This window comes from Garra rufa, chromosome 4 (assembly GCF_049309525.1).
Source record: "Garra rufa chromosome 4, GarRuf1.0, whole genome shotgun sequence".
In the NCBI taxonomy this organism is placed as follows: domain Eukaryota; kingdom Metazoa; phylum Chordata; class Actinopteri; order Cypriniformes; family Cyprinidae; genus Garra; species Garra rufa.
This window is the reverse complement of record NC_133364.1, coordinates 26,906,379-26,929,698: the sequence shown is the minus strand read 5'-3', so window position 1 is coordinate 26,929,698 and position 23,320 is coordinate 26,906,379. Positions and strand designations below refer to the sequence as shown.

The following is a 23,320-nucleotide window of genomic DNA, read 5'->3' as shown; positions in this document are numbered from 1 at the left end:
TCTCATCTGAACTGGACTTGCTTGTATGTTTTTAATATAAAAAAAGTTATATTTTTGGCATATGTAAAAGCCCTTTCACACCAAAAGTAAAATTAATTCTGATTTCTTTCAACATGGGTCAGTAAATAAATGAATAAAACAAAGTAACTGGCATTACTTATTTGAAAAAAGTAACTACAATTTACTGTAAATTCGAAAGTAATGCATTTACCAGTTTCAACTTAAAAACTTAAGTTTAGCAGCTGTCTTAAAGTTTTAAGTGAAATTACCTTAAGTCATTTCAACTCACAATTTAAATCAACTCATTTTGTTTTATTTGAGTTAAAATGACTTGTAGTTTTAAGCTGATATAACTTGACATTTTAAGGCAGCTGCTGAACTTAGGTTTTTAAGTTGAATCTGGTGAAAACTTTTTACAGTGTAGTTACTTGAAAAAGTAATCTGATTACTCAAGTTACTTGTAATGCATTACTGGTTCTGCAAATGTAAAAACATGAAATTGAACATGGCGAAAACATATTTATTAATCCACAAATGTTCTGTTAATAGTAAAACATGAAACATGATGAAATCATTACATTACATATTCAGCCATTAACTTTTTTTTTTAGTTGTAAGTAATAAGTAGTTACAGAATCATCCAGATAACACCTAAATATAGATACAATCTGGTGGCTTTAGCATTGATTCTTCTGTTTAAAATACTATAATTATGTAATAATTATGATATTCACTTGAGAAAATAGAAATCATTCTTTTTATCAAAATACATTTGCAACAAAATTAAATAAGATAATGAATTAATCTCATTTCAACATAGTGTTTCTAAATATTCTTAGAAAGAGGTGGATTGTGTGTATAAATGAAGTGCATCAAAACAAAATGCCCAACAAACCTTCAAACCCCAAAGTTAGTGTCATCATAACACATACATTATTATTACAAACCTTTATAATGCATTATGCGTAACTTATACTATAAATGTATTACATAAAGTAATACTCACTGTCCACTTTTATTTACAACAGATACTAATATGAAGAAATGTAATAACAACAAAGTGTTGGCAATCATTATCAACATTATTTGAAATGAGGTTTAACTGTCGTAAATGACTACAGAACTACAGTTTGGCTTTTACTGCAAAGTTTGAACTTAAGTAGAGGTGCTGCTGCAGAAATCCTAAAATCTTGGCCCATGCGTCCTCCTGTGCGTATGCGTGCGGTTTAGTCTGTCCACCCCATAACATGACAACTGCAGCAACAATAACAGATATAGATGAATATTCAAACACATACATTTACATAACCACTCATTTAAGAAAATCTAAATATATTGATTCTATATTAAAAAAATGCAAAGAGGAAAGGATCAGTAGATCATGCAAGCTTACTCTTCTCTTTCATTTCCTGCAGGATGAAGTTGGATGCACGGATGTGAGGCGAGTATGGAGGTTCTATCAGATGACCCGCATCAGGATATGTCAGGACTGTCAACAGGTCTCGATTTCCTGCTTTCTCCATCATCATCTCCATCTGTGTGTAAAAGACATATTAAATATCCAATTCAGATGAAAACATTTCAGTCCTAGGTGAGAACACTACACTAAGGTTAGTATTAACTATTTATTCATCTTTGTTACTGTTAGTTAATAAAACTACAGTTAATTGTTCATGTTGGTTCACAGTGCATTAACTAATTCTAACAAACATAACTTGTGATTTTAATAAAGTATTAGTAAATGCTGGAATTACCATTAACTATTGTTCATAGTTAGTTCATGTTAACGTAGTTAACTAATAAATATTATTGTAAAGTGTTATATATATTTTTTTAAACAGACCTATAAATCATTAGATAAAAGTAACAAATCTTTGGCATTAGATTGCTTGTAGATTGTGATAGTGGCATCTGGTGGCCAAAGTTGACATTGCGTGTTAAGGGAAAGTTCATCCAAAAATACAGTCTCTGCCTTGGCCACTAGGTGCAAGTTTTTCCTTTTGTGTCATCTCCAGGTTAAATTTCACAGAGCAGTGTTATTTTAGTATTATTTATATTCTATTGCAATATTTACCAATAAGATTTGAAATATATATATATTTTTTTATATAATCAGTTTTCATTTTCATTTTATTTTACATTTTAGTTTATTTTATTTTTTTCAGTTTTAGTAATTTTAGAACATAAACCGTTTTATTTCTGTTAGTTGTCAAGGCAGCATTTCTTATTTTCATTGGGTTTATTTAAAGTAAAAAAAAAATCTAATATTTACATTTTATTTCATTCCAGCTTCATTTATGTATTGTTATTTTATTTATTTATTTTAATAATGAATAACCACACTGTAACAGAGAAAAAAATAATAATAAAGAAAATTGGTTTGTAAAACGTGGTTTTTCATTTTTGGGTGACTATTCATTTAATATTGACCTCTTCTTAAATCACAAATGTTTTGTAATAATGTCTTATTTTCATTGGTTTTAGTTAAAATAATAAAAAATAAAAATAAATAAATAAATAAATAAATATATATATATATATATATATATATATATATATATATATATATATATATATATATAAAAATGGAGAAAATGCAAAAACAATTGCAGACAAAAAAAGACTTGCAGATAAAAATTGGTTTGTAAAACATGGCTTTTCATTTTTGGGTGACTATTCATTTAATATTGGCCTCTTTTGAAATCACAAATGTTTTGTAATAATGTCTTATTTTCATTGGGTTTAGTTAAAGTAAAAAAAATATATATTGTTTTTCATATATATTGCTTGGGATATATATTGAGAAAATGCAAAAACAAATGCGGAAATAAAAGACTTACAGATAAAAATTGGTTTGTAAAACATGGTTTTTCATTTAATATTGGCCTCTTCTTAAATCACAAATGTTTAGTAATATATTCAATTTGGCCAATCTGAAATAAATATAACTCACATCTTCAGCAGATTCAACAGAAGCCCAGTTCTGATCATCACCAGCGTTCACCAACAGAAGAGGACACTTTATTTTCCCAACCTAAAAAACAAAAACAGAACCAACATTGCAAAAAAAAAAAAAAAAAACATAGAAGTAAAGAGACTATCCACCTTTATCTTCTTGTAAAATTGGGCATGGACATTTGTAAGTTTTATGGGCCTGGCTTCCGGTCTGATTCACATCCAGCTATTTTTAGCTGTAAAAAACAGCTTGTTTTGCTACTTGATATTGCAAACTGCTGTGTATTTTAACCATAGTATTTTAACGTATAATCTTAATTATAAACACACTGGTTTGTAGTGCAAACTGTTTTACCGTTTACTGCACATTGTTGTTATTCTCAGTATTTCCCTATAGCAGCTAATAAATTGGAAGTTTCACTCATAGACTAAAGAAAAAGGTGGATACTGTATATGAACAAATTTATATAATCTATATAGAAGTTGTACTCACATCTACTTTGAGGGCTGGATCTGAGGGAATCGGCAAGATGATGTCTCTGTGTATTACCTGGTTCTCCTCATTCACATGTACTCTATTCATATGCCTGCAATCAACATTACTTGTTACTGTTTATCATTAGCATCAGTAATTTACTGTAAATGTGTCATATGGATGATTTACTGACTTGATTTATTATGGAAGATAGGGTTGTGCCGATAGACGATAGTATCGTGTATGGACGATAGTCAAAGATATCGCCTGTTGCTGATGCCTTTGACGATAGGAAGACGATTATTATTATTATTATGCGTCAAAAAGGCACCTAACTTTAGCGATGCAGCGCGGAAAGTGATTCTACGATGCCTCAGAAACTTGCCGCGGTATAAACGTGCAGTGAAAATGGGTAAGAGATTTATTCATCATACAGTGTACATAGATTAAGTGTAGACAGTCATTAGGATAACAGAGGTAGTAAAATGTGGCTTAGGCTGAATTAAATACGATATATGAGAATCCGACTGTATATAGTAAACATAAACATTCACCTCAGTAACATCTGTATGCGTTAACCAGAGCCATATAAAAAGAGAGTTGCGACACTCCCATAGGCTTCCATAGGAACTGAGGAATGCGGAAGTGTCATGGAGCGGTCAATAGTTCCAAACAACCAATAGCTCCTCCATTGAAGCCCATTCATTTCAGCGCTTCTCAAGCACAGTCGCAAATATATTGAAGAAATGACTGCATTTCTTTACATTTTAACGCATCAGTTGACCTCTCGAAAAACTGGCCAATAGTGGTGTTTTATGAAGGGTGTTATAGTTAATGTTTATCGTTAAAAAATAAACAGTTAAACTGTAAATGCAGCTGGATAACGTGAGAAACACCGTAATAGCGACCATAACCAGATACTAGTTGTCATATTTTTGTTTTTAGTCTTTCTGCAATCTTCCTCTCACTGTAGGAGGTTGAATTAGTTTCAGTAAAGACTGCATTCAAGAAACACGATAAAAATGTATGCTGAATGCAATTCTTTGCCTTGTGTTTTTTTAAACATTATTTTCATCTTTTCTATTATGTTAAATGCCATTTTTGCTTGCCTTTTATAATATTCACTTATGTTGTATATTTGAATATCATAAAACAAGAGTAAATTACTTTTTTTATTTAACATTAAATCGTTAAATCGAAACATACTGTATAAAAAAAGAGTGTTTGATCATGTCCAAATACACATGCAGATGTATTTAACCTTAAATATTACACTAACTGTAATCTAAATACTATATTAGAAAATGTTATCTTTTAAATGGTCAGGATCATTATTGCACATATTAAGTACAAAAAAACCTCCTCAAAATATTTACTAAATAGAACATAACTATATATATTACAGTTATTTAATTTAATAAAAGTTACACTTAAGGTGTTTGGTCACATTTGACTGCCAAAGAGTATGAGAACATATTAATTATGTCTCTTTATCACTCCCCAGAATAAAATGCGATTGTAAAGCGTATTCAGAGAAGTTATCAATACACAATCAATGCACATTATGTGTTAATAATTACTCGAAATTGCTGCAAATATAGTAAAACTGCTGTCTATCCTATTTAACTCCATTCAAACACATTGACAGCGCGGAGCTGTTTGGAACTATTGAGAGCTCCATGAACCACGTGACCGTGCGGCGGCGAGATCAAAGCGTGTCGCAACTCTCTTTTTATATGGCTCTGGCGTTAACTAGAATTATGATGCCATAAAATGGCGCTAAACATGTGCACGTGAATTACACGGGCACCGTTTCTCCACAATCAATATGAACTGAACTATAACATGAACTGATGACAAAGATCAGACATTCAGCGGTAACATTATGACAATATGATGGGTAAAGAAAGATACATTCATTTGCATTCACACACGCACATTTACCACTCACTGAAGATAGCAGAGAATGAAACCGAAAGTAAACTTAAACCTATCCAACAGAACTACCGTCAGCACTCTGTACACGCACAACTTATGCCGAGTTCAGACTGCATGATTTTAGCCCCGATTTTGACTCGCCGACAGGTTTTGAGAAATCGCCGACAAATGCCCGAAATCACAGGCAAATCGGTGCTCGTTCATGTGAGTAACAATCACACAGTGTGAACTATCAAAGACGCGATCTGAGAGAATCGCCGACGTGTCGCCGACACCCCTGAGATATTTGGCATGCTAAATATCTGTACCTGTCGGCGATTCAAAATCATGCCGTGTGAAAGGTGATCTGACTGAAAATCACATCGGCGATTACCTACAGCCAATGAGACAGCAACATCCAGGCCAGCGAGAAGTTGGGGGAGGAGTTACGAGGTATAGACCACAATATCAACAAGCATAGTTTCGGCTTCTTTTCTTTTCTTTTCGCTGCAAATGAGTGCACATGCAATTTGTATGACAAGCTTCTTGAGGGCTGCCATTTTTTAAATAATAATCCCAGTCTCACGTGAGAACTTGCGCACCTGACCTCGCGTTGTTTCCATGTCACTTCTCGCGTGTGTTTGGTTGTGAGACGTAGTTTGCGGACCGGGACAAAGTTGTCGGCGATTCTTCCTATTGTAAAGTCATGCAGTGTGAAACCCCCTGTCGCCGATCCATCGTGCAGCGTAAACACAGCAGCGACGGAATGCTACCCCAGATAGTCATGCAGTGTGAAAACATCTGTGAAGCGATTGCTTTGAAAATCGTGCAGTCTGAACTCGGCATTAGTCACATGCACTACCCTTACAAAACGAATAAGGAATTTATTACATATTGATTAAATAAATTAGTACGATAGTATTGTGTATCGGCGATCTCACAGGCTGACGAAAGGACGATATGAAAATTGTGCATATCGCCCAACACTAGTGGAAGAGTACTACATGTGAGACAGAAACATCTTATACAATTTTCAAAATTAGTCACTTGTCAATAGGATAGTTTACACATAAATTAAAATTAGCTTTCCAAGATGTAGGTGACTGTTTTCTTCAATAGAACTGTTTTTAGAAGATTTTAGCTAAAACGGTGGTTCTTGGTGGTTCATAAAATGGCAACATAGAATAAAATATATATAACGGGCATCATAGGATTAATTTATATTGACGATTTATACTAACGATGGCCATTGACTCATGGCATTTTATGAATCACCAAGCACCATAATTTCAGCTAAAAATCTTCTTTACTGTTCAACTGAAGAAAAAAAAGTCTTGGATGGCCTATGAGTGAATTTTCATTTTTTGGAACTATCCTTTTAAATTAACCTGACAGAAAGGCAAAGGTTTTGATCTGCACAGATAAAATAACACAAATTCACTAATTTAAGTAAGCTAACAAATATATGTATACAGGGAATTTCCTTCAAAATCTCTGAATAACCAGACTTACCTAATTTTTTTTAATAGTGTGCATAAAAGTTCAAACAGAACCATTATTTAAATTCCAAAAAGTTGTTTCACAATAATTTAGGCTTTATTTCTAGTACTACTGGACTATACACAAATATGGAGAGGGATGTGACACATAATTACTACTTTAGATGAGGCTCAGTCGGGTTGTAAATTAATTATGTTTTAATGTTCACTCACTTTTTCATTTCTTCAAAGACTTCGAAGAGGGATTTATTAACAGGAAACACATGGCTTCCACTGATACACACACAGCACTGGGGCTACAAAACAGTAATATGACATTAAAAACTAAAAAGCTGCATTCAAATGTAGATAACAATATATTTGTGTGTAGGACAAGCAAACCTTGATGACTTTGGAGTAGGCTGCCATGGTGAGTGTGACAGCACTTCCAAAAGACAGCCCAAGCATTGCCATACGGTCCCTGTTTACCTTTGGATGATTCTGCAGGATCAGGTACGCTTTCTGCAGGAACAATGTATATGCACACACACAAATATAAAGTAGAAAAAATTATAATACTTTTCTGATAGACTTTAGACTGTCAAAAGTTTTCAGTTACATGTACCTCAAAGTATGCTGCATCAACTTCAGCTGTACTCAGCTCTTCTGGAGCGAGGTACTCAAGTGCCATGGATGCAAAGCCATGAGACGCAAGCAAGCTTGAACGATACTCTACCAAGCCACCACCTCCTCCCCACAGGTCCAAAACACCAGGGTACGGTCCAGGACCTTAAAAAAAAAAATACATGGTAAGCTGTTTACAAGCAATTTACAGAACCCAAAAGTTTCCAAGAAAATTGTCTGTATGCACTTTAATATTTAAAATTTTATATTTTAAAAATACAGTGAAATGTGCCAAGTGGTTTTGAAAAACCTTCGTTTTAATTGAAAGTTGTTTTAATTTAAAGAACTTTTCTTTCGTACTGTGAAATAAATTGAGTAAAACAGATTATCCTATGGATATCCTGGATTAACTAAAAAAAATACAGTTTCGACATTTTACAACCTGAACTAACTTTGCCCTGTCATAAAATTGTCAAATTATCGCCTATTTTAAAAGATGCAGTGACATTGACATACAGTTATGCACAACATGTGGCAGATAAAACTTTTTCAAATGCTGGTAATGCAGTTTTGTTTTTTTATTTCCAAGAAATAATATTTAAAGGTTGTATCAGCGATTTCTAGCCTAAAACATAAAGTGTCAATTTCAGCTGAACTTTCTTCACGATCCGCTCGCTGCCGATTGTTTTTTTGGCATATCTCGGACCCTAGGCTGACCAGAGAGACGCGGTTTTTTCACAGACAATTTATGGGGCAGACAGCGAGCGGATCGTGATGAAAGGTCAGCTGAATTTGACACTTTATGTTTCAGGCTAGAAATTGCTGATACAACCTTTAAAGATTATTCCAAACTTAATATTTCTGAAAGAACTTTGTACTTTTATTGAGGCATTTTCATTATGATATCAAGACGGTTCTATCATCCTGTTATTTAAAAAATTTATAGACGTTAAGATGTCAACGTCAAAAGAGATTTACAATTGATTTTATGTCCATAGAAAGCACGTTAAATGTAAGTACACTGTCTACTTTTAAGGTTTCAAAAAAGTTTTTGGAGAATAAAATGTCAAAATTTGCTTGAAATAATGTTACATTGTCATTCAGTGTAACACACTTGATGTAAAAATTCAAACAACATGCTTATTCTGACTTGTACATATTAAAATATATGAAATATAAAAGAATAAGGGAGCATATTAAATTGTGTTTTAAATTAGTAAATTATTTTAAAAATGGATTAATTACTAATAACTACTTAGTATTTGGAGTGAAAGTAATTTGTCTTTTAATATGTCATAAATTGATTTTTGTTATAAATATACCTGACAAAACTGTTACACTGAATAACATTTTAGTGGGTGTCTTCTGTAAATTAGGGAAAAATGTATGATACTTATTTTTTGTTTAAAAAAAAACAAAACAAAAATGCTATTATATTAAACAGAAAACGTTTTTTTTTTTGGAAAACAACAAGTTAAAGCAGTATTACACTTATTGTTTTTATGCTTAAACCCTTTTTTGTCTTTGACCCATATCAAAATGAATGTTAATTCAGAAATGAATCATCTTAGCAGAGCCTTATTTGAGTCACTGTATATATCAATTGCATTTTTAGATGTAATGTATTATGATCACTATGTTGTTGTGTGGTTGTGTGTACCTGGAGGAAGAAATAAAGTTCCTCGTACTCCTTTCTCCCTGATGTTCACCCTCTGCACACCTGGTGCAACATACCAGCGTTCTGTGACACTGGTTGCCAGGGGTGTTATCTGGCTGAAGCCTTGCGATAGATGCCCACTGTATACTGAGATGTGAATCACCATTGGGGCTAGTATATTAATCTTACGCAATCTTGAATAAAAGAGACAAGAAGCAAAGATTAACCCTTTAGAAAAATGCAAGTTGATTTGGCAAAAAAAATTTTAACTTTGTGAGACAGACAGCAATCAACAAAACATCAAATTTCGCCATCCGAAGTTACCTGAGTCCAGGGCGACTTCCTGGTATGGGCCTCATGCTCCATATCAACCCCATCTGCTCTGTGCCTTCATAGGTGCCTCCCAAACTTCTATCTTTGGCCACTAAGTTTTAACAAGATAAAATAATGTTATTATTGTCTGGATAATTTTTTATTCTATAAATTGATACATTAGTGAATTCCGTTAATAGTGTACATTCTGGTGCCGAGCTGAAAAATCCAGCTTAAACTAGATTCATATGGTGTTTAGTTGGTCGAAGACAAAACAAGTCAGAGACAAGTCAGTGCAAGTTTCTTTCAGTTGAAACAGCTCAGACTTACATTTTAGTCTGGGACTAGGCTTAATCCTTGTCTGTGAAACCGGGGGAATGTATTATAAACAGTAAAGCTAATGTACATTATGCATTATACTGTAACAAATGCCTGCAGAGGGCACCAATGGCCTGACGATTGTTTTTTTAACGGACTGTCTATTTACACTAAGTGCAAATAGCCCATCTTGTTGGCAGAGGCTTTTTACACTAACTCCACCCACCAATGTGTAACTGGAATAGTCAACAATGCAAAAAATGGCTATTAATTCTCAGCTCCAGTGGTGAAGAGGATAAAACGCGTTTCACTCTTTTCGACGCGACCAATGCGGGTTCGAATCCCCCTTCTGACAAACTTTTTGTCTCCCTTTTCAAATCTCATATCATATCAGAAAGGCATTTATTTTCAAAAAAATGAAGGACATAATTGAAAAGTTGAAAGTAAAATATCAGTTAGGGTCAGGGTAGGTGTAGGGAGGGCTTATTAAGGCAGTACCATTTAATAAACTTAATTAAAATTATAATTTACACCCAGTACGTAATTGCGTAAATGCATACCGTTTTAATTTACTACAATACCAAGGTGCAGATAATTGCGCCTGTTTGCAATAGGTATTAAATCCTGCTATTTCAACATAGTGTAAATATAATCTTTAGCTATTTGCACTTGGTGCAAATAGCCGCTGCCTTTTTTAAAACTTTAATATTTGTTTAATCCTTGTTTAATATTGACTCAACAAACATTTAATTCAAATATCCACTTAATCTTTAAAATTTGGCCATTTCTTTATGACAGAAATGCTGCAGACACTGTAACTTGTTGAATATGTGGACATCAAAACATGTAAACTCATGGCGAGGGTTTAAACTTTTATTTTGAAATTGCGATTAACAGTTAGCATAAAGAGATGTACTGATGTATTCTCCTGTGTTTGCGTAGGATTATAAATGATATACCTTACAAATCTGATGAAATAGCACACTTTGGGTTTCCAGATAAACGTTAACCAAAACTCACAATAAAATGCAGTGATAGAGTTTGAGATGCTCCACACATGTAAATGCTAACAGTTCTTGTTTAGCAACATTTACTGTGAATCTGAGACGCACGTAAGTAACTTACATGCATGTAAACAATTAAAGTGCATATATATATATATATATTTAATTGAATCAAGGCGTTTGCGAATTTTTAATAGCATTATGCTTTATTATAATTTTAAATGGGTTTAATATGTGGAATGTGGAGGATTTTTTTTTAATCGAATACTCGAATAGAATCGAGGAATCGTTACAGCCCTATACCCATCCCAAACTTTCAAATGGTATTGTATGTTACTGGGGAATATGTGACTCTAGACCAGTCATAAGTAGCACAGGTATATTTGTAGCAATAGCCAACATTACATTGTATGGGTCAAAATAATTGATTTTTCTTTTATGCCAAAAATCATTAGGATGTTAAGTAAAGATCATGTTCTATGAAGATATTTTGTAAATTTCCTACTGTAAATATATAAAAACTTAATTTTTGATTAGTAATATGCATTTCTAAGAACTTCATTTGGACTTTAAAGGTGATTTTCTAAATATTTACATTTTTTGCACCCTCGGATCCTGAATTGTATCTCTGCCAAATATTTTCTATCCATACATCAATGGAACGCTTATTTATTCAGCTTTTAAAATTATGCAGAAGTCTCAATTTCAAAGAATTACTGGTTTTGTGGTCCAAGGTCACATATATTACAGTGATAACTTTTCTAACACTTCTGGGCAATGTTGCTGTCAACAGGCAACCAGATACAGGGCCCACGACCGATTGATATGTGTTGCCCATTCTCAATGGAAAAGTGCCCAACCACAAATCTCTCGGCAGCACAGCGGCCCAGCAACATTACTCAGAAATTTCATCACCTTTCAGCCCTGTACATCACCTTTAGACTTATAGACTGTACTACGCACCCGTCACTGTTCCGTGTTCATCACTGACATAGTGTCCAAATGCCTCCCAGAAGTCCTTGTCCTCTGACTGATGTAGAGAGTGCAGCGTCACCTTTTGATTTGGCAGTAAATTCATTATGACAATCTGAAACTTCTCGTCCGCCAGTGCTCGACTGGGTTGAACAGTCAGTAGAGGACATGTTCCCCTTTCAGTGCTCACAGTCCTATACAAAAGTAAATGAGAGATTGAAAACTCTATGACCAATGTCTTGTATTCTTTATTAAACAGCAAAGTTATCTATTAGTATGTCTGAATAAAAAAATTGTGGCAGAAGATATGATTATTATTTATTGGTTCAATAAAGTTAACTATTAATCAAAATATCAAATAATTGCAAATCAGACAAATTAATTGATAGAAAAAAAAACTAATAAAAATGCACAAAAATCAAAGCACGGTCCGCTTCCTGATGGAATCATTCAAATTAATTCTGTAAACGTGCAACCGATTTGTTAAACGCCAGGAAGAGCTAGCGTGGATGTCGGGATTTTCAGTCAGTAACAACTTTGTTTTAAAAATCTGGGATTGTTCTTTAAACAACTACTATGATATCTCACTAATTAATGTAATAAGTTAATTATAAAACGGTTAGTTCCATTCCTCAATTCTGATTGGTCAGCAGCTGTGTTTTATTCAAGATACAGCACGGCTACGACCTTCACTCAACGTTCTGTGTATCATTGAATCTCCTTAGCAACCACTAGGGGTGTAAATCGGAGCCTTCAAGACGATTCGATACGATACCGATTTCTTAAGCCAACGATTCGATTATTTTCGATACTTCAGAATTCCCTGTGATACGATGCGATTCGATCCGATTCGATTCAATACTAAATATTTTTACATGATATCTATGAAGTTTCAAATAAATCAACAAAAATAGTAAATAATTTGCCTTTTATTGAGAATACAGAAACAGTATTCTATTCACATAATGTGTGTTACACTAAAGCAGTTGTGCTCAATGCACTGCAAATAGAACAGCAAATATAAGTTACTGCATCTACAAAGTGCAATCAGATAAATTGTAATAAGAAAAAAAAAGGCTAATGCTTATAGTGCAGGTCTACTATGGCCAATTAGCCTATTCACTGTTTTAAAAAGTTTCATTTATACAAAATTACATTTTGAAAATACAATTTGCATCTTATTAAGAGGTAATGGTCACACATCCTCTGCAGTAGATGAACTGCAAATAGAATACTACACAAAATCAGTTCAAAATCATCGCTCTTGAAAGTCAGACAACAACGTGTCTGTGAACATGAACAACATCATAGATGGACTGTGAAACGAAAGTAACACGTGTGAAGTAGAAGACAATAATGAGGTTAGCGCCACCCGCAGCTTAGGAGTAGGTAGTACGCTTACGTCGGAGCCATAGACAGTAAAAGAAAGGTCGGAACGGATTCTAAAAATAGACAAGTGAACAAACAGGCGGCAAAATAAACACATTAATCGATACTCTTGCGGACGAATCGATGCATTGAATCGGCGGCTGCATAATCGATGCATCGATACGAATCGATTAATATTTACACCCCTAGCAACATAAACAAAGCTTTAGCAGTTAGGGACTACTTTTTACAGTGGAAGGCTAATGATTTTACTTTATGAAAACGTACAACCTAATATATATAAATTAATATATATTTTTGATATTAATATTTTTATTGTGTGGTAACCATTTTATAAAAGCAATAAGGTACTTGAGGCCGTGCTGTATTGTGAATAAATCACGGCTGAAGGGGTTGCAGGCACTCCGCTACGACGCCCTTCAGCCGTGATTTATTCACGATACAGCACGGCCTCAAGTACCTTATTGCTTAATTAGAATACAACGTAAGAGTCATGTCGACAACATATTATGATGTTTCTGTGGTGCTCTTCTATCCTTACTGCAGCAATGTTATATCATTAAGTTAACATTTGTATCAAATTGGAAAAGACAAAATGTCTCCCTTTGTTTTCAACGAAAGACGGCTTTGGAATAATGTTAAGGTAAGCAAATGATAAACATGTTGGGGGCTGATAAACGATAACGATACGATAAGCGTTGGTACCTACGTTATATTTCCCGCCGTATTGCTATAGGCCATTATGTGGCAACCTGGTATAGCTGTCTTTGTAAATAAAAAAAATGCCACTGAACTAAATGGCAAAAAGTTATGTATAAATTTATAATTTGAAAGTAGTAAAGACATGTTAACCTTTTCAAAATGCGTCAAAAGATGTCTGTAACGTTACCTAAAAGGTTCCAACATGATATAGTCCGATAATATTAACGTTAGGCGTTTCTTCTGTGGTGGTTTTCAGGACTGATCCGAACCGGGTCAGGACAGAAACAATGTCTGAAAAAAACAACAACAACAACGACAACGACACCAAATCAATTAAGTAGCAGCTATTATCTTAACTTTTCAAAAACTACACAACATTTTACCACAGTACAAGTTATATGAAATCACCACCAATCACAATGTGGCACGCGACGTGAGCTAAAGCTGTGTTCAGTTTTGTGAGACCCAGCCGGAAGAAAGAGAAGCGTTTAAAACTGCAGACTATACTTTCAATACAGAGTATTCAAATCTTACTTTTAGAAAGTTATGGTTAAAGATACTGTAGATGGAAGACAGATGATCTAGCTGTAAGATTGTCGTCCAAATACTTGTATGAAAGAACAAGAACTTAGTGTAACTCACGGGCAAATGTTGATGACGAAATGTTACCTTTGACATAGATGTTCATGTGCTTGCAGCAGCAAAGGTCGTTATAGAGCTTATAGGGTTTACATTTTCTGCTTAATTGCATTATATTTAGATATACGTTAGTGTAAAAAAATCGTAATTCAGCATGCCATTTTGTAAGGGAGACACATCCCAAAAACTGCAACACAAGCTACCACCAAGGTGTGGCAATAAAGAAATCGCGTCGATATCATTGCAATAATCTGAACATTATTAAATGAATGGCAACATAACGATCGGTTTCATACCATAACAATGTCATTCCAATTCACGTGTTTTTATGTCCCTGTCCAGTCTTCCTGTTTCCATCCAGCGTTGACTCGCTCGCTGCATAAGGCAGCCGCAGGGTTGCCAAATTGGGCGGTTATCCGCTAAACCGCACAGACATGATTTGTGATGACTTGGAGAAAAAAAAAATACAAGGCAATTACCTATCTGCTGCTGCCTATTGATATGGAAGAGTATGACATGATTACTCTGCCGGTGTCACTAGACAGCGCAGACACTCGACAATGGCATATTATTCGCAGACAATAACTTATTAGTTTTAAAAAAATGTTTCACTCCAATTAGGTGAAATTGAATAATTTCCCACGGCACACCTGACGATCTCTCACGGCACACTAGTGTACCGCGGCACAGTGGTTGAAAAACACTGGCTTAAGGGAATATTTCTGGTTCATTGCAGTTTAAGTTTAGGCTCAGTTTGTGCTTTATTTTCTTTAAGAAAAAGCTAAATTCTGGTTTGAGGAATTACAACCCAGATAGCAAATAGTAATTGAAACTATGTTAAATCAACATCCCGCTGTCAACGATAAAATCATTGAATCAACGTCGAACTCTGATGTTGATTCTTCATCATGTTGCACCCTCTATTATCATTGAAACAACGTTTAAATCATACCTAGAGATCAACAGAATTTCAATGGTATTTCGATTACAATGGATATTGAAACAATGTTGAAATCCCAGCATATCAACAAAACTTCAATGGTGTTTTAGTATACCACAGGTTTAATCTGAAGGTCTGTAATTTTAATATAATATTAAAAACATTATTAATAGGCTATAATCCTGCTTTATCGACAGCCAGGATGGGCTAGCAAAATATAGAAAATAGAAACTATACCTTTAGGCAATAACCTAGACTAGCACAAATGACACCCCAAGCATTCTTTAAAAATTAAACAATAATTTTTATTGTATTATTTCATTTTTTTTTTTTTCTTTTAAAGTGCTGACTCCTGCTGCGTCTGTCTTCCAGCTCCTCCCGCTCGGTCTGGGGCGTAGCGCAGCCACTTCTGTACGGCTTGAGTGAAGTCATAGGTGCTTGCCGTTGTAAGACGTTGAGTCAAGGCGTCTAGAATACAAGTAAAATTATGCTACTGTGATTTAGTCAATGATTTGTTCAATCAAGTTGTCGTCAAGGATTGGGAGCAGAACATGGCACGAACACAGTACACATAGGAAAGTCAAATACACACACACGACACGCTACACACACAGGGGTGGACGCAGCCACCCAAACACGAAGGGTCACACACGGGGTAGAATTAAAATGGTAATCACACTACACTAAAACACGTACATATACAGTAAATAAGGCATAACACACACGAAACAACCCTAAAGTTCTCCCAGAATCCATCAATGAGGTTTTGCTAACTTTATAACCTAGAAGAGAACCACAAAGTACTTTTGGCATATTTTGACACATTGGTAAAACAAAAATCTATTTCAGCGACTGCAGCACTGCGTCGGTTACTACATTAACGATCATAACGATCAACCTAACAGTATTTGATTTGGTACAATTCATTCATATCGAACATTAAGCAAGCTTACCTGTACGCTTGTGCCAAGGTCCAGAAATGAACTGTGTCCGGTGCAGTACATTGGTGTTGATCTCGCGGTCAACCAAAAATCGATGGAATTTCAATCAAATTTCCCGGTCAACTATATATCGATGCATTTTCAATCATATTTCCCGGTCAACTATATGCCGATGACTCTTCAACAACAGCGTCGTTTCCCGGTCAACTATAAATCAATGACTTTTCAACACATTCAGCGATCGCCCGATAAACCAAATATCAATGCTTAATCAATCATAAAGATAACTATAGATCAATGTTGTTCCAATATTGTTGCCATCAACATTAATAACATCGGGTTTTCATCGATATGGTAATGGTGATTCAACATTTATCTTGCATTGAAATTTCAACATCAACCATAATGATGATTCAGATGGAAAAACTATGTTTATTCAATGTTGGCTTGCTGTCTGGGAATGAACATGTTCAGGTCAAATTTATAAAAGTAGTGGTAGACTAATATGGATTTTTGATGGCGGATGCAGATATTTTAGAAAGCAGGGTATTATGTATTATATTACACTATTTAATCAAAAGATAGTAAAAGCACATTCATAACAACTGCTAAAATGAAATGTATTTTACATATATAATAATTTAAAAAATATATAAACATGAAAAAATGAACTTTATAAAAATAAGTCTGTAACAGAACCATTTATTTAGATTTATTTGAAACTTTGTGATTCTGTAATCATTACAAATAAAGAAACTGTTAAAAAATGTATAAAAGTAAGTAAACACTATAACCAAGAGTGTGCACACTGAGGATAGGCTGAAGCCAATATTGAAAATTACCAAATATCAACTAATAATTAAATGGAAAGTTCACCTTTTATTTATTTATTTATTTATTTGACTCTGAAAACTTGCCAGCCACTGACATGCAGTGTATGAATCCCCAAAATAATAGTTTCACCTAAAAATCTTATTTATTGCTCGGGGCAGTCGAGGCCTAATGGTTAGAGAGAAAAGGTTGCGGGGTTTGACTCTCAGGTAGCTGCACGATTCTGGATAAAATGAGAATCACAATTTTTTTCTGCTTAGAATAAAGATCACGATTCTCTCACAATTCTGGAGAACTTTTTTTTATTGTAAAGATTTACTCCTGAACATTAGGTTATCAAACTGCAGGAAAATAGCAAAGAAATGTAATGAAAAATAAGCATACAAAGGTATTATGTTTTAGAGATTCTTAGCTAGAAGGCAAGAGACAATGTTGCCTCCTGAGCTGAAAACCCTTTCTCTGTTAAGGAAGCAGACTGACAAGACAGGTGAGTGCAAACGTAACAGGTTTTATTGAACTTCAGCAGAGCAATGTAGATGGTGGCGTGCAGAACCGGGTAAGTTAACTGTCCAGAAGTTTGATGTAGTATGGATGTTAGACGGATGGCTGAAGTAGTTCTTTTCCCTTTTTGCAGGAACGAAGATCGGAGGACGTCGAAGAAAGGACTGGATGCAGGCTTATGGCACACACACACACACTGGAGGCGGTGATCGGCTGACGAGACAGACTGGACTGGGAATAGACGACAAGACAGGTAAGTAGCCACAGGTAAGTATTCAGAATACCTCGAGAACTTTGCTGGAGTCCTGAGTGAGTCCGCTTACGAATTAACGAGCCCGGACACTGGTGACTGTGTGTGGTGTGCTTTTGTATGTGCCGTGATGATTGCGTGCAGGTGTGACTGATTAGTATTCAGGTGAGCGTGATCTTTGAGTGAGTGAGGTGGAAGAACCTGGCCAATCCGTGACATTACCCCCCTCCCCAGGGCCCGCTCCTGAGGGCCGAGGCCTCCGATGTCGCGGTGGTCTACCTCGTCCCCGAGGTGCTGGGAGGTCCGGATGGGCGTGGTGGAATTCCTCCAGAAGGGCAGGGTCCAGTATGTCTCCTCTGGGTACCCAGGATCTCTCCTCTGGTCCGTATACCTCCCAGTCTACGAGATATTCCAGGACACCACCGCGACGTCGGGACTGCAAGATCTCGCGGACAGCGTAGATGGAGCCTTCCTCCAGGACCAAGGGGGCAGGGGGTTCCTCTTCATGGCCAGGTTCTGTGGAGGGAAGAACAGGAGAGTGACAGGGTTTGAGAAGTGACACGTGGAATGTGGGGTGAATCCGGTACTGAGGTGGGAGCTGGAGTTTATATGTAACTGGGTTGACCTGTTCCATGATGGTAAAGGGGCCAACAAATCTGGGACTTAACTTCTTTGAGGGCAGGCGCAGACGGATGTCTCTGGTGGAGAGCCAGACTTTTTGACCAGGGGTGTACGTAGGACCTGGGATCCTCCTTCAATCTGCGACGATCTTGTTTCTGCGCACTGCCCTTTGGAGATGGTGATGAGCCTCGTCCCAGATTCTCTCGCTCTCCCGGAACCAGTGATCCACTGCGGGCACCTGTGATGGTTCACCATTCCAGGGGAAGAGTGGCGGCTGAAATCCAAGCACGCACTGGAATGGTGTGAGTCCTGTAGTGGGCTGCCGCAGTGAATTCTGGGCGTACTCCGCCCAGCCCAGAAAGTGGTTCCAGGAGTCCTGGTGACCGTGACAAAAGGTCCGAAGGAACCGTCCCACCTCCTGGATCTTTCTCTCTGTCTGTCCATTTGTCTGAGGGTGGTATCCGGACGAGAGGCTTATGGTCACACCTAGGAGTTGGAAGAATGCTCTCCAGACTCTGGAAATGAACTGGGGTCTTCTATCTGATACTATGTCTTCGGGGAGTCCATAGTATCTAAATACTCGGTCGAACAGCAACTGAGCGGTCTCCAGGGCTGTGGGAAGCCCTTTCAGTGGCAGGAGCCGACAGAACTTCGAAAAATGATCCACAACGACTAGAATACAAGTGTTCCCGTCGGAAGGGGGAAGGGCCATCATGAAATCCACTCCTAGGTGTGACCAGGGACGGTTCGGGACGGGCAAGGGATGGAGCTTTCCTTCAGGTAGATGTCGGGGAGTCTTTGATATGGCACACTCCTTGCAGCCTCGGACATAGCGCCTCACATCCCTTGCCATGTCTGGCCACAAGAAGCGCTCTGACAGCAGCGAGAGGGTGGTGTTGGCCCCTGGATGCCCAGTGCCCAGGGAGGTGTGCGTTGAGTGGATAAGATCTACCCGTTGTTCCTGAGGGATGAACTGACGTCCTGGTGGGCAATCCGGCGGAGATCTGGCTGCTGGAGTGGCGACGGCTGGAGGACTGGACCAGTCGATGGGAGCGACGAAGATGCTTCTCGGGAGTATTGGCGTGGATGTCTCTGGAGAATCATGGATGTCGTGGAGTCGAGAGAGGGCATCTGCACGGATATTTTTGGAGCCTAGACGATAGGTTATTTTGAAGCTGAACCGGGAGAAGAATAAGGTCCAGCGTGCCTGCTGTGGACAGAGCCTCTTTGCGTCGCGGAGATACTGCAAATTTTTGTGGTCCGTGATCACTTGGAACGGGTGTTGAGCTCCCTCCAGCCAATGTCGCCACTCCTCCAGGGCGAGCTTGATGGCCAATAACTCCCGGTTGCCGATGTCATAATTCTGCTCCGCCGGGTTGAGCTTCCTAGAGAAGTAAGCACACGGATGGAGACGTGGAGGAGTAACGTGGTGTTGGGACAAGACAGCTCCGACGCCAGTAGTGGATGCGTCCACTTCGACCACGAACGGATGATCTGGATCTGGATGTGTCAGGAGTGGAGCTTGAGTGAATGCGGCCTTGAGGGACTGGAAGGCTGCGGCAGCTTCGGGAGTCCACTGGAGAGTCCGAGATTTCCCTTTGAGTAGGTTGGTTAATGGAGCCGTGAGAATACTGTAATTGTTGATGAAGCGACGGTAGAAGTTTGCGAAGCCAAGAAATCTCTGGAGTTCTTTTATGGTGGTGGGTTCTGGCCAGGAGACGACTGCTGACACTTTCCCCTCGTCCATGCGAACACCTTGCCGATCAATGATGTATCCCAGGAACTGGACGGACTGGAGATGGAAAGAGCACTTTTCAGCCTTGAGGTATAACTGGTGCTCGCGTAGTCTTTGAACGACCTACGCAACGTGGTGGCGATGTTCGGCCTCACTCCGGGAGTAGATCAAAATATCGTCGATATAGACGATAACAAACCGATGTAGAAACTCCCGGAGTACCTCGTGGATGAAATTTTGAAATACGGAGGGGGCGTTGACCAGACCATAAGGCATGACAAGATACTCGTAGTGGCCAGTTGGAGTCACAAACGCGGTCTTCCACTCGTCCCCCTCACGTATTCTCACGAGGTTATACGCGCTGCGGAGGTCCAGCTTCGTGAAGATCTTGGCTGATCGGAGCTGCTCAAGGGCCGCAGGGACGAGAGGAAGTGGGTATCGGAACTTGACGGTGCCTTGGTTTAGAGTCCGGTAATCGATGCACGGCCGCAGCCCTCCATCCTTCTTGGCCACGAAGAAGAAACTGGATGCTGCGGGTGATGTGGAAGGTCGGATGTATCCCTGGCTCAGAGCTTCTTGTACGTACTCCTCCATGGCCGTAGTCTCCGGAAGCGATAATGGGTAGATCTTACCTCTGGGCATTGGAGCATCCGGAACTAGGTCAAAGGCACAGTCGCATGGCCGATGTGGAGGTAGCTGGGAAGCTCTCTTGGGGCAAAATACATCCTGGAAGGACGAATAGCATTCTGGGATCTGGACAGATCGTTTCTCGACTGGACTTTCGACTGACGTGACGTATACTGGTAAGGATTTCCTGACAGGACGTGGAAGCTCTGGAAAACAGGTATCTGCACATTCGGGTCCCCACTTCATGATCTCGCCATTGCCCCAAGAGAGGATGGGATTGTGCTTCACCAGCCACGGGCGCCCTAAGATGATGTCCATGGATGCGCCCTCCAGAACCAGAAACTGAATTGACTCCTTGTGAAGGACTCCTATTTGTAGGTCGATGCTTTCACATTTGCGATGGACCCGAGTACGGGTGGTGATTTTGCTGGTTATGGGTTCGATTTGGTAAACTTCTGATGAGGCTTCAGTTCAGAGTTGGAGCTGGCGACAGAGGGTGCCTGAGATGAAGTTGCCGGCTGACCCGGAGTCGATGAGGGCCGTGACTGTAATAGAGAATGACAGAGAGGACAACTGAACATTGGTAGTCAGAGGGTGAAGATTTTCTATTTCGGAACACAGACCACTCACCAAGGAACGGACGGGACGAATGGGGCAGTTGATACGGATATGTCCGCTGGCCCCACAGTACATGCACAAACCCCGGGCCAGCCTTCTCTGTCGCTCAGCAGATGATAGTTTTCCAGCTTCCAGGATCATAGCCTCTGGTTCTGGAGGAGCGGTTGACTCAGGCGAACGGAGGAGTGCAGTTGCAGTGGTGTCAGCGTTGGCGTGATATGATTGAATACGGTCAGAACAGCGAAGTGATTGTTGGATTAATTTTTCTAGACCTATTGAGTCGTCCAATGCTGCTAGCTGGAGACGGAGCTTGGGTTCCAAGCCGAGCCGGTAGGTGGTTAACAGCGATCTCTCATTCCATCCGCTGGCAGCTGCTAAAGTACGGAAACGTAAAGCATATTATTGAGTAGTCATACTCCCTTGTTTTAAATGATAGAGCTGTTATCCTGCGGAGATCGCTTCATCTGAAGTACCAAAAACCTCTTTAAAGTGAGCGATGAAACTCTGGATGGTGCTGGTCGCTGGCCCGGCTTGGCGCCAGATGGTGTCAGCCCACTTCAACGCGGGTCCGGTGAGCAACGAAGTGATGAATGCAATTTTTGACTGATCTGTTGGATATAAAGCAGGTTGCATGGTGAATATTAGCGAACATTGGAGAAGAAATCCGTTGCACTCCTCCGCCCCGCCTGAGTAGGGCGCTGGTCGAGCCATGGGACTGGATGGAACGGGTGCCGAGGAAGTGCTGGGTTCCATTGGAGCTGTGGGACGCGTTGTTGTGGGAATAGCGGTGGAAGGTCCCATTAAAACCTCTCGGAGTGAATCCACAAGCTCTTGAAAAGGATCCATTGCTCCGCCGATGCTGTCTGTAGGTCCGGGCTTCTGTTAAGGAAGCAGACTGACAAGACAGGTGAGTGCAAACGTAACAGGTTTTATTGAACTTCAGCAGAGCAATGTAGATGGTGGCGTGCAGAACCGGGTAAGTTAACTGTCCAGAAGTTTGATGTAGTATGGATGTTAGACGGATGGCTGAAGTAGTTCTTTTCCCTTTTTGCAGGAACGAAGATTGGAGGACGTCGAAGAAAGGACTGGATGCAGGCTTATGGCACACACACACACACACACTGGAGGCGGTGATCGGCTGACGAGACAGACTGGACTGGGAATAGAAGACAAGACAGGTAAGTAGCCACAGGTAAGTATTCAGAATACCTCGAGAACTTTGCTGGAGTCCTGAGTGAGTCCGCTTACGAATTAACGAGCCCGGACACTGGTGACTGTGTGTGGTGTGCTTTTGTATGTGCCGTGATGATTGCGTGCAGGTGTGACTGATTAGTATTCAGGTGAGCGTGATCTTTGAGTGAGTGAGGTGGAAGAACCTGGCCAATCCGTGACATTCAGAAGGGGAACTGGTTGCAGGAATGCAAAGATATTTCCTGGCCAGTGAAGACAATCTTGGATACTGCTCCTTGTGAGCCTTCCACCATACTAATGGATCAACTTCACTGTCAGCGTTGCTTAAGAACAGGTAAGACTGTAGCTCCATGCTGACGGATTGTTGTTGCTGTGAGGCTGGATCTGTTGGCCCTGTGTTTCTTTGTGCTGCTTTGAGGAAGCTCCCTAGGGTCTTTCGAGTCTTCTTTGCAGGACTGCTACTGCTAGTTATAGTAGGGAGACTTTCCTGTGAAGGACAAATAATGTTTATTTAATCACAGATTAGTTATGTTAAAAAATAACTTATTAACAATTTAAACAATTCTGTACATTGTAATACACAGTAAATATATAGCTAGATTTACCTAAACTGTTGTTAGCTT

At 38.5% G+C, this 23,320-nt stretch overlaps 1 protein-coding gene across 3 annotated transcripts; it reads right to left on the bottom strand.

Moving 5' to 3' along the window:
* Positions 1–499: 499 nt before the first annotated feature.
* Positions 500–14,865, bottom strand: LOC141333786 (peroxisomal succinyl-coenzyme A thioesterase-like). 3 transcript variants are annotated; one of them, XM_073838925.1, is made up of 12 exons: positions 14,739–14,865; positions 13,991–14,094; positions 11,704–11,906; positions 9,431–9,530; positions 9,110–9,300; positions 7,451–7,614; positions 7,228–7,347; positions 7,060–7,142; positions 3,449–3,542; positions 2,954–3,034; positions 1,394–1,535; positions 500–1,254 (listed from the first exon to the last, which is right to left on the bottom strand). In XM_073838925.1, the coding sequence occupies exons 2-12, from the start codon at positions 14,005–14,007 to the stop codon at positions 1,124–1,126; spliced, it is 1,326 nt and encodes a 441-aa protein (XP_073695026.1). In that variant the 5' UTR covers positions 14,008–14,094; positions 14,739–14,865; the 3' UTR covers positions 500–1,123. The 3 variants fall into 3 exon arrangements, with proteins under 3 accessions (XP_073695026.1, XP_073695029.1, XP_073695027.1); XM_073838928.1 differs by lacking the exon at positions 14,739–14,865 and adding an exon at positions 14,446–14,567; XM_073838926.1 differs by lacking the exon at positions 14,739–14,865 and adding an exon at positions 14,338–14,445.
* Positions 14,866–23,320: the final 8,455 nt, after the last annotated feature.

Bases quoted from the DNA above. Each gene is read 5' to 3' on its own strand.
- LOC141333786 (XM_073838925.1), bottom strand. The intron at 9,301-9,430 runs GTAACTTCGGAT...CTTTTATTCAAG, and splicing joins GGAAGTCGCCCTGGACTCAG to ATTGCGTAAGATTAATATAC. The intron at 7,348-7,450 runs GTACATGTAACT...TTGTTCCTGCAG, and splicing joins TTGATGCAGCATACTTTGAG to AAAGCGTACCTGATCCTGCA.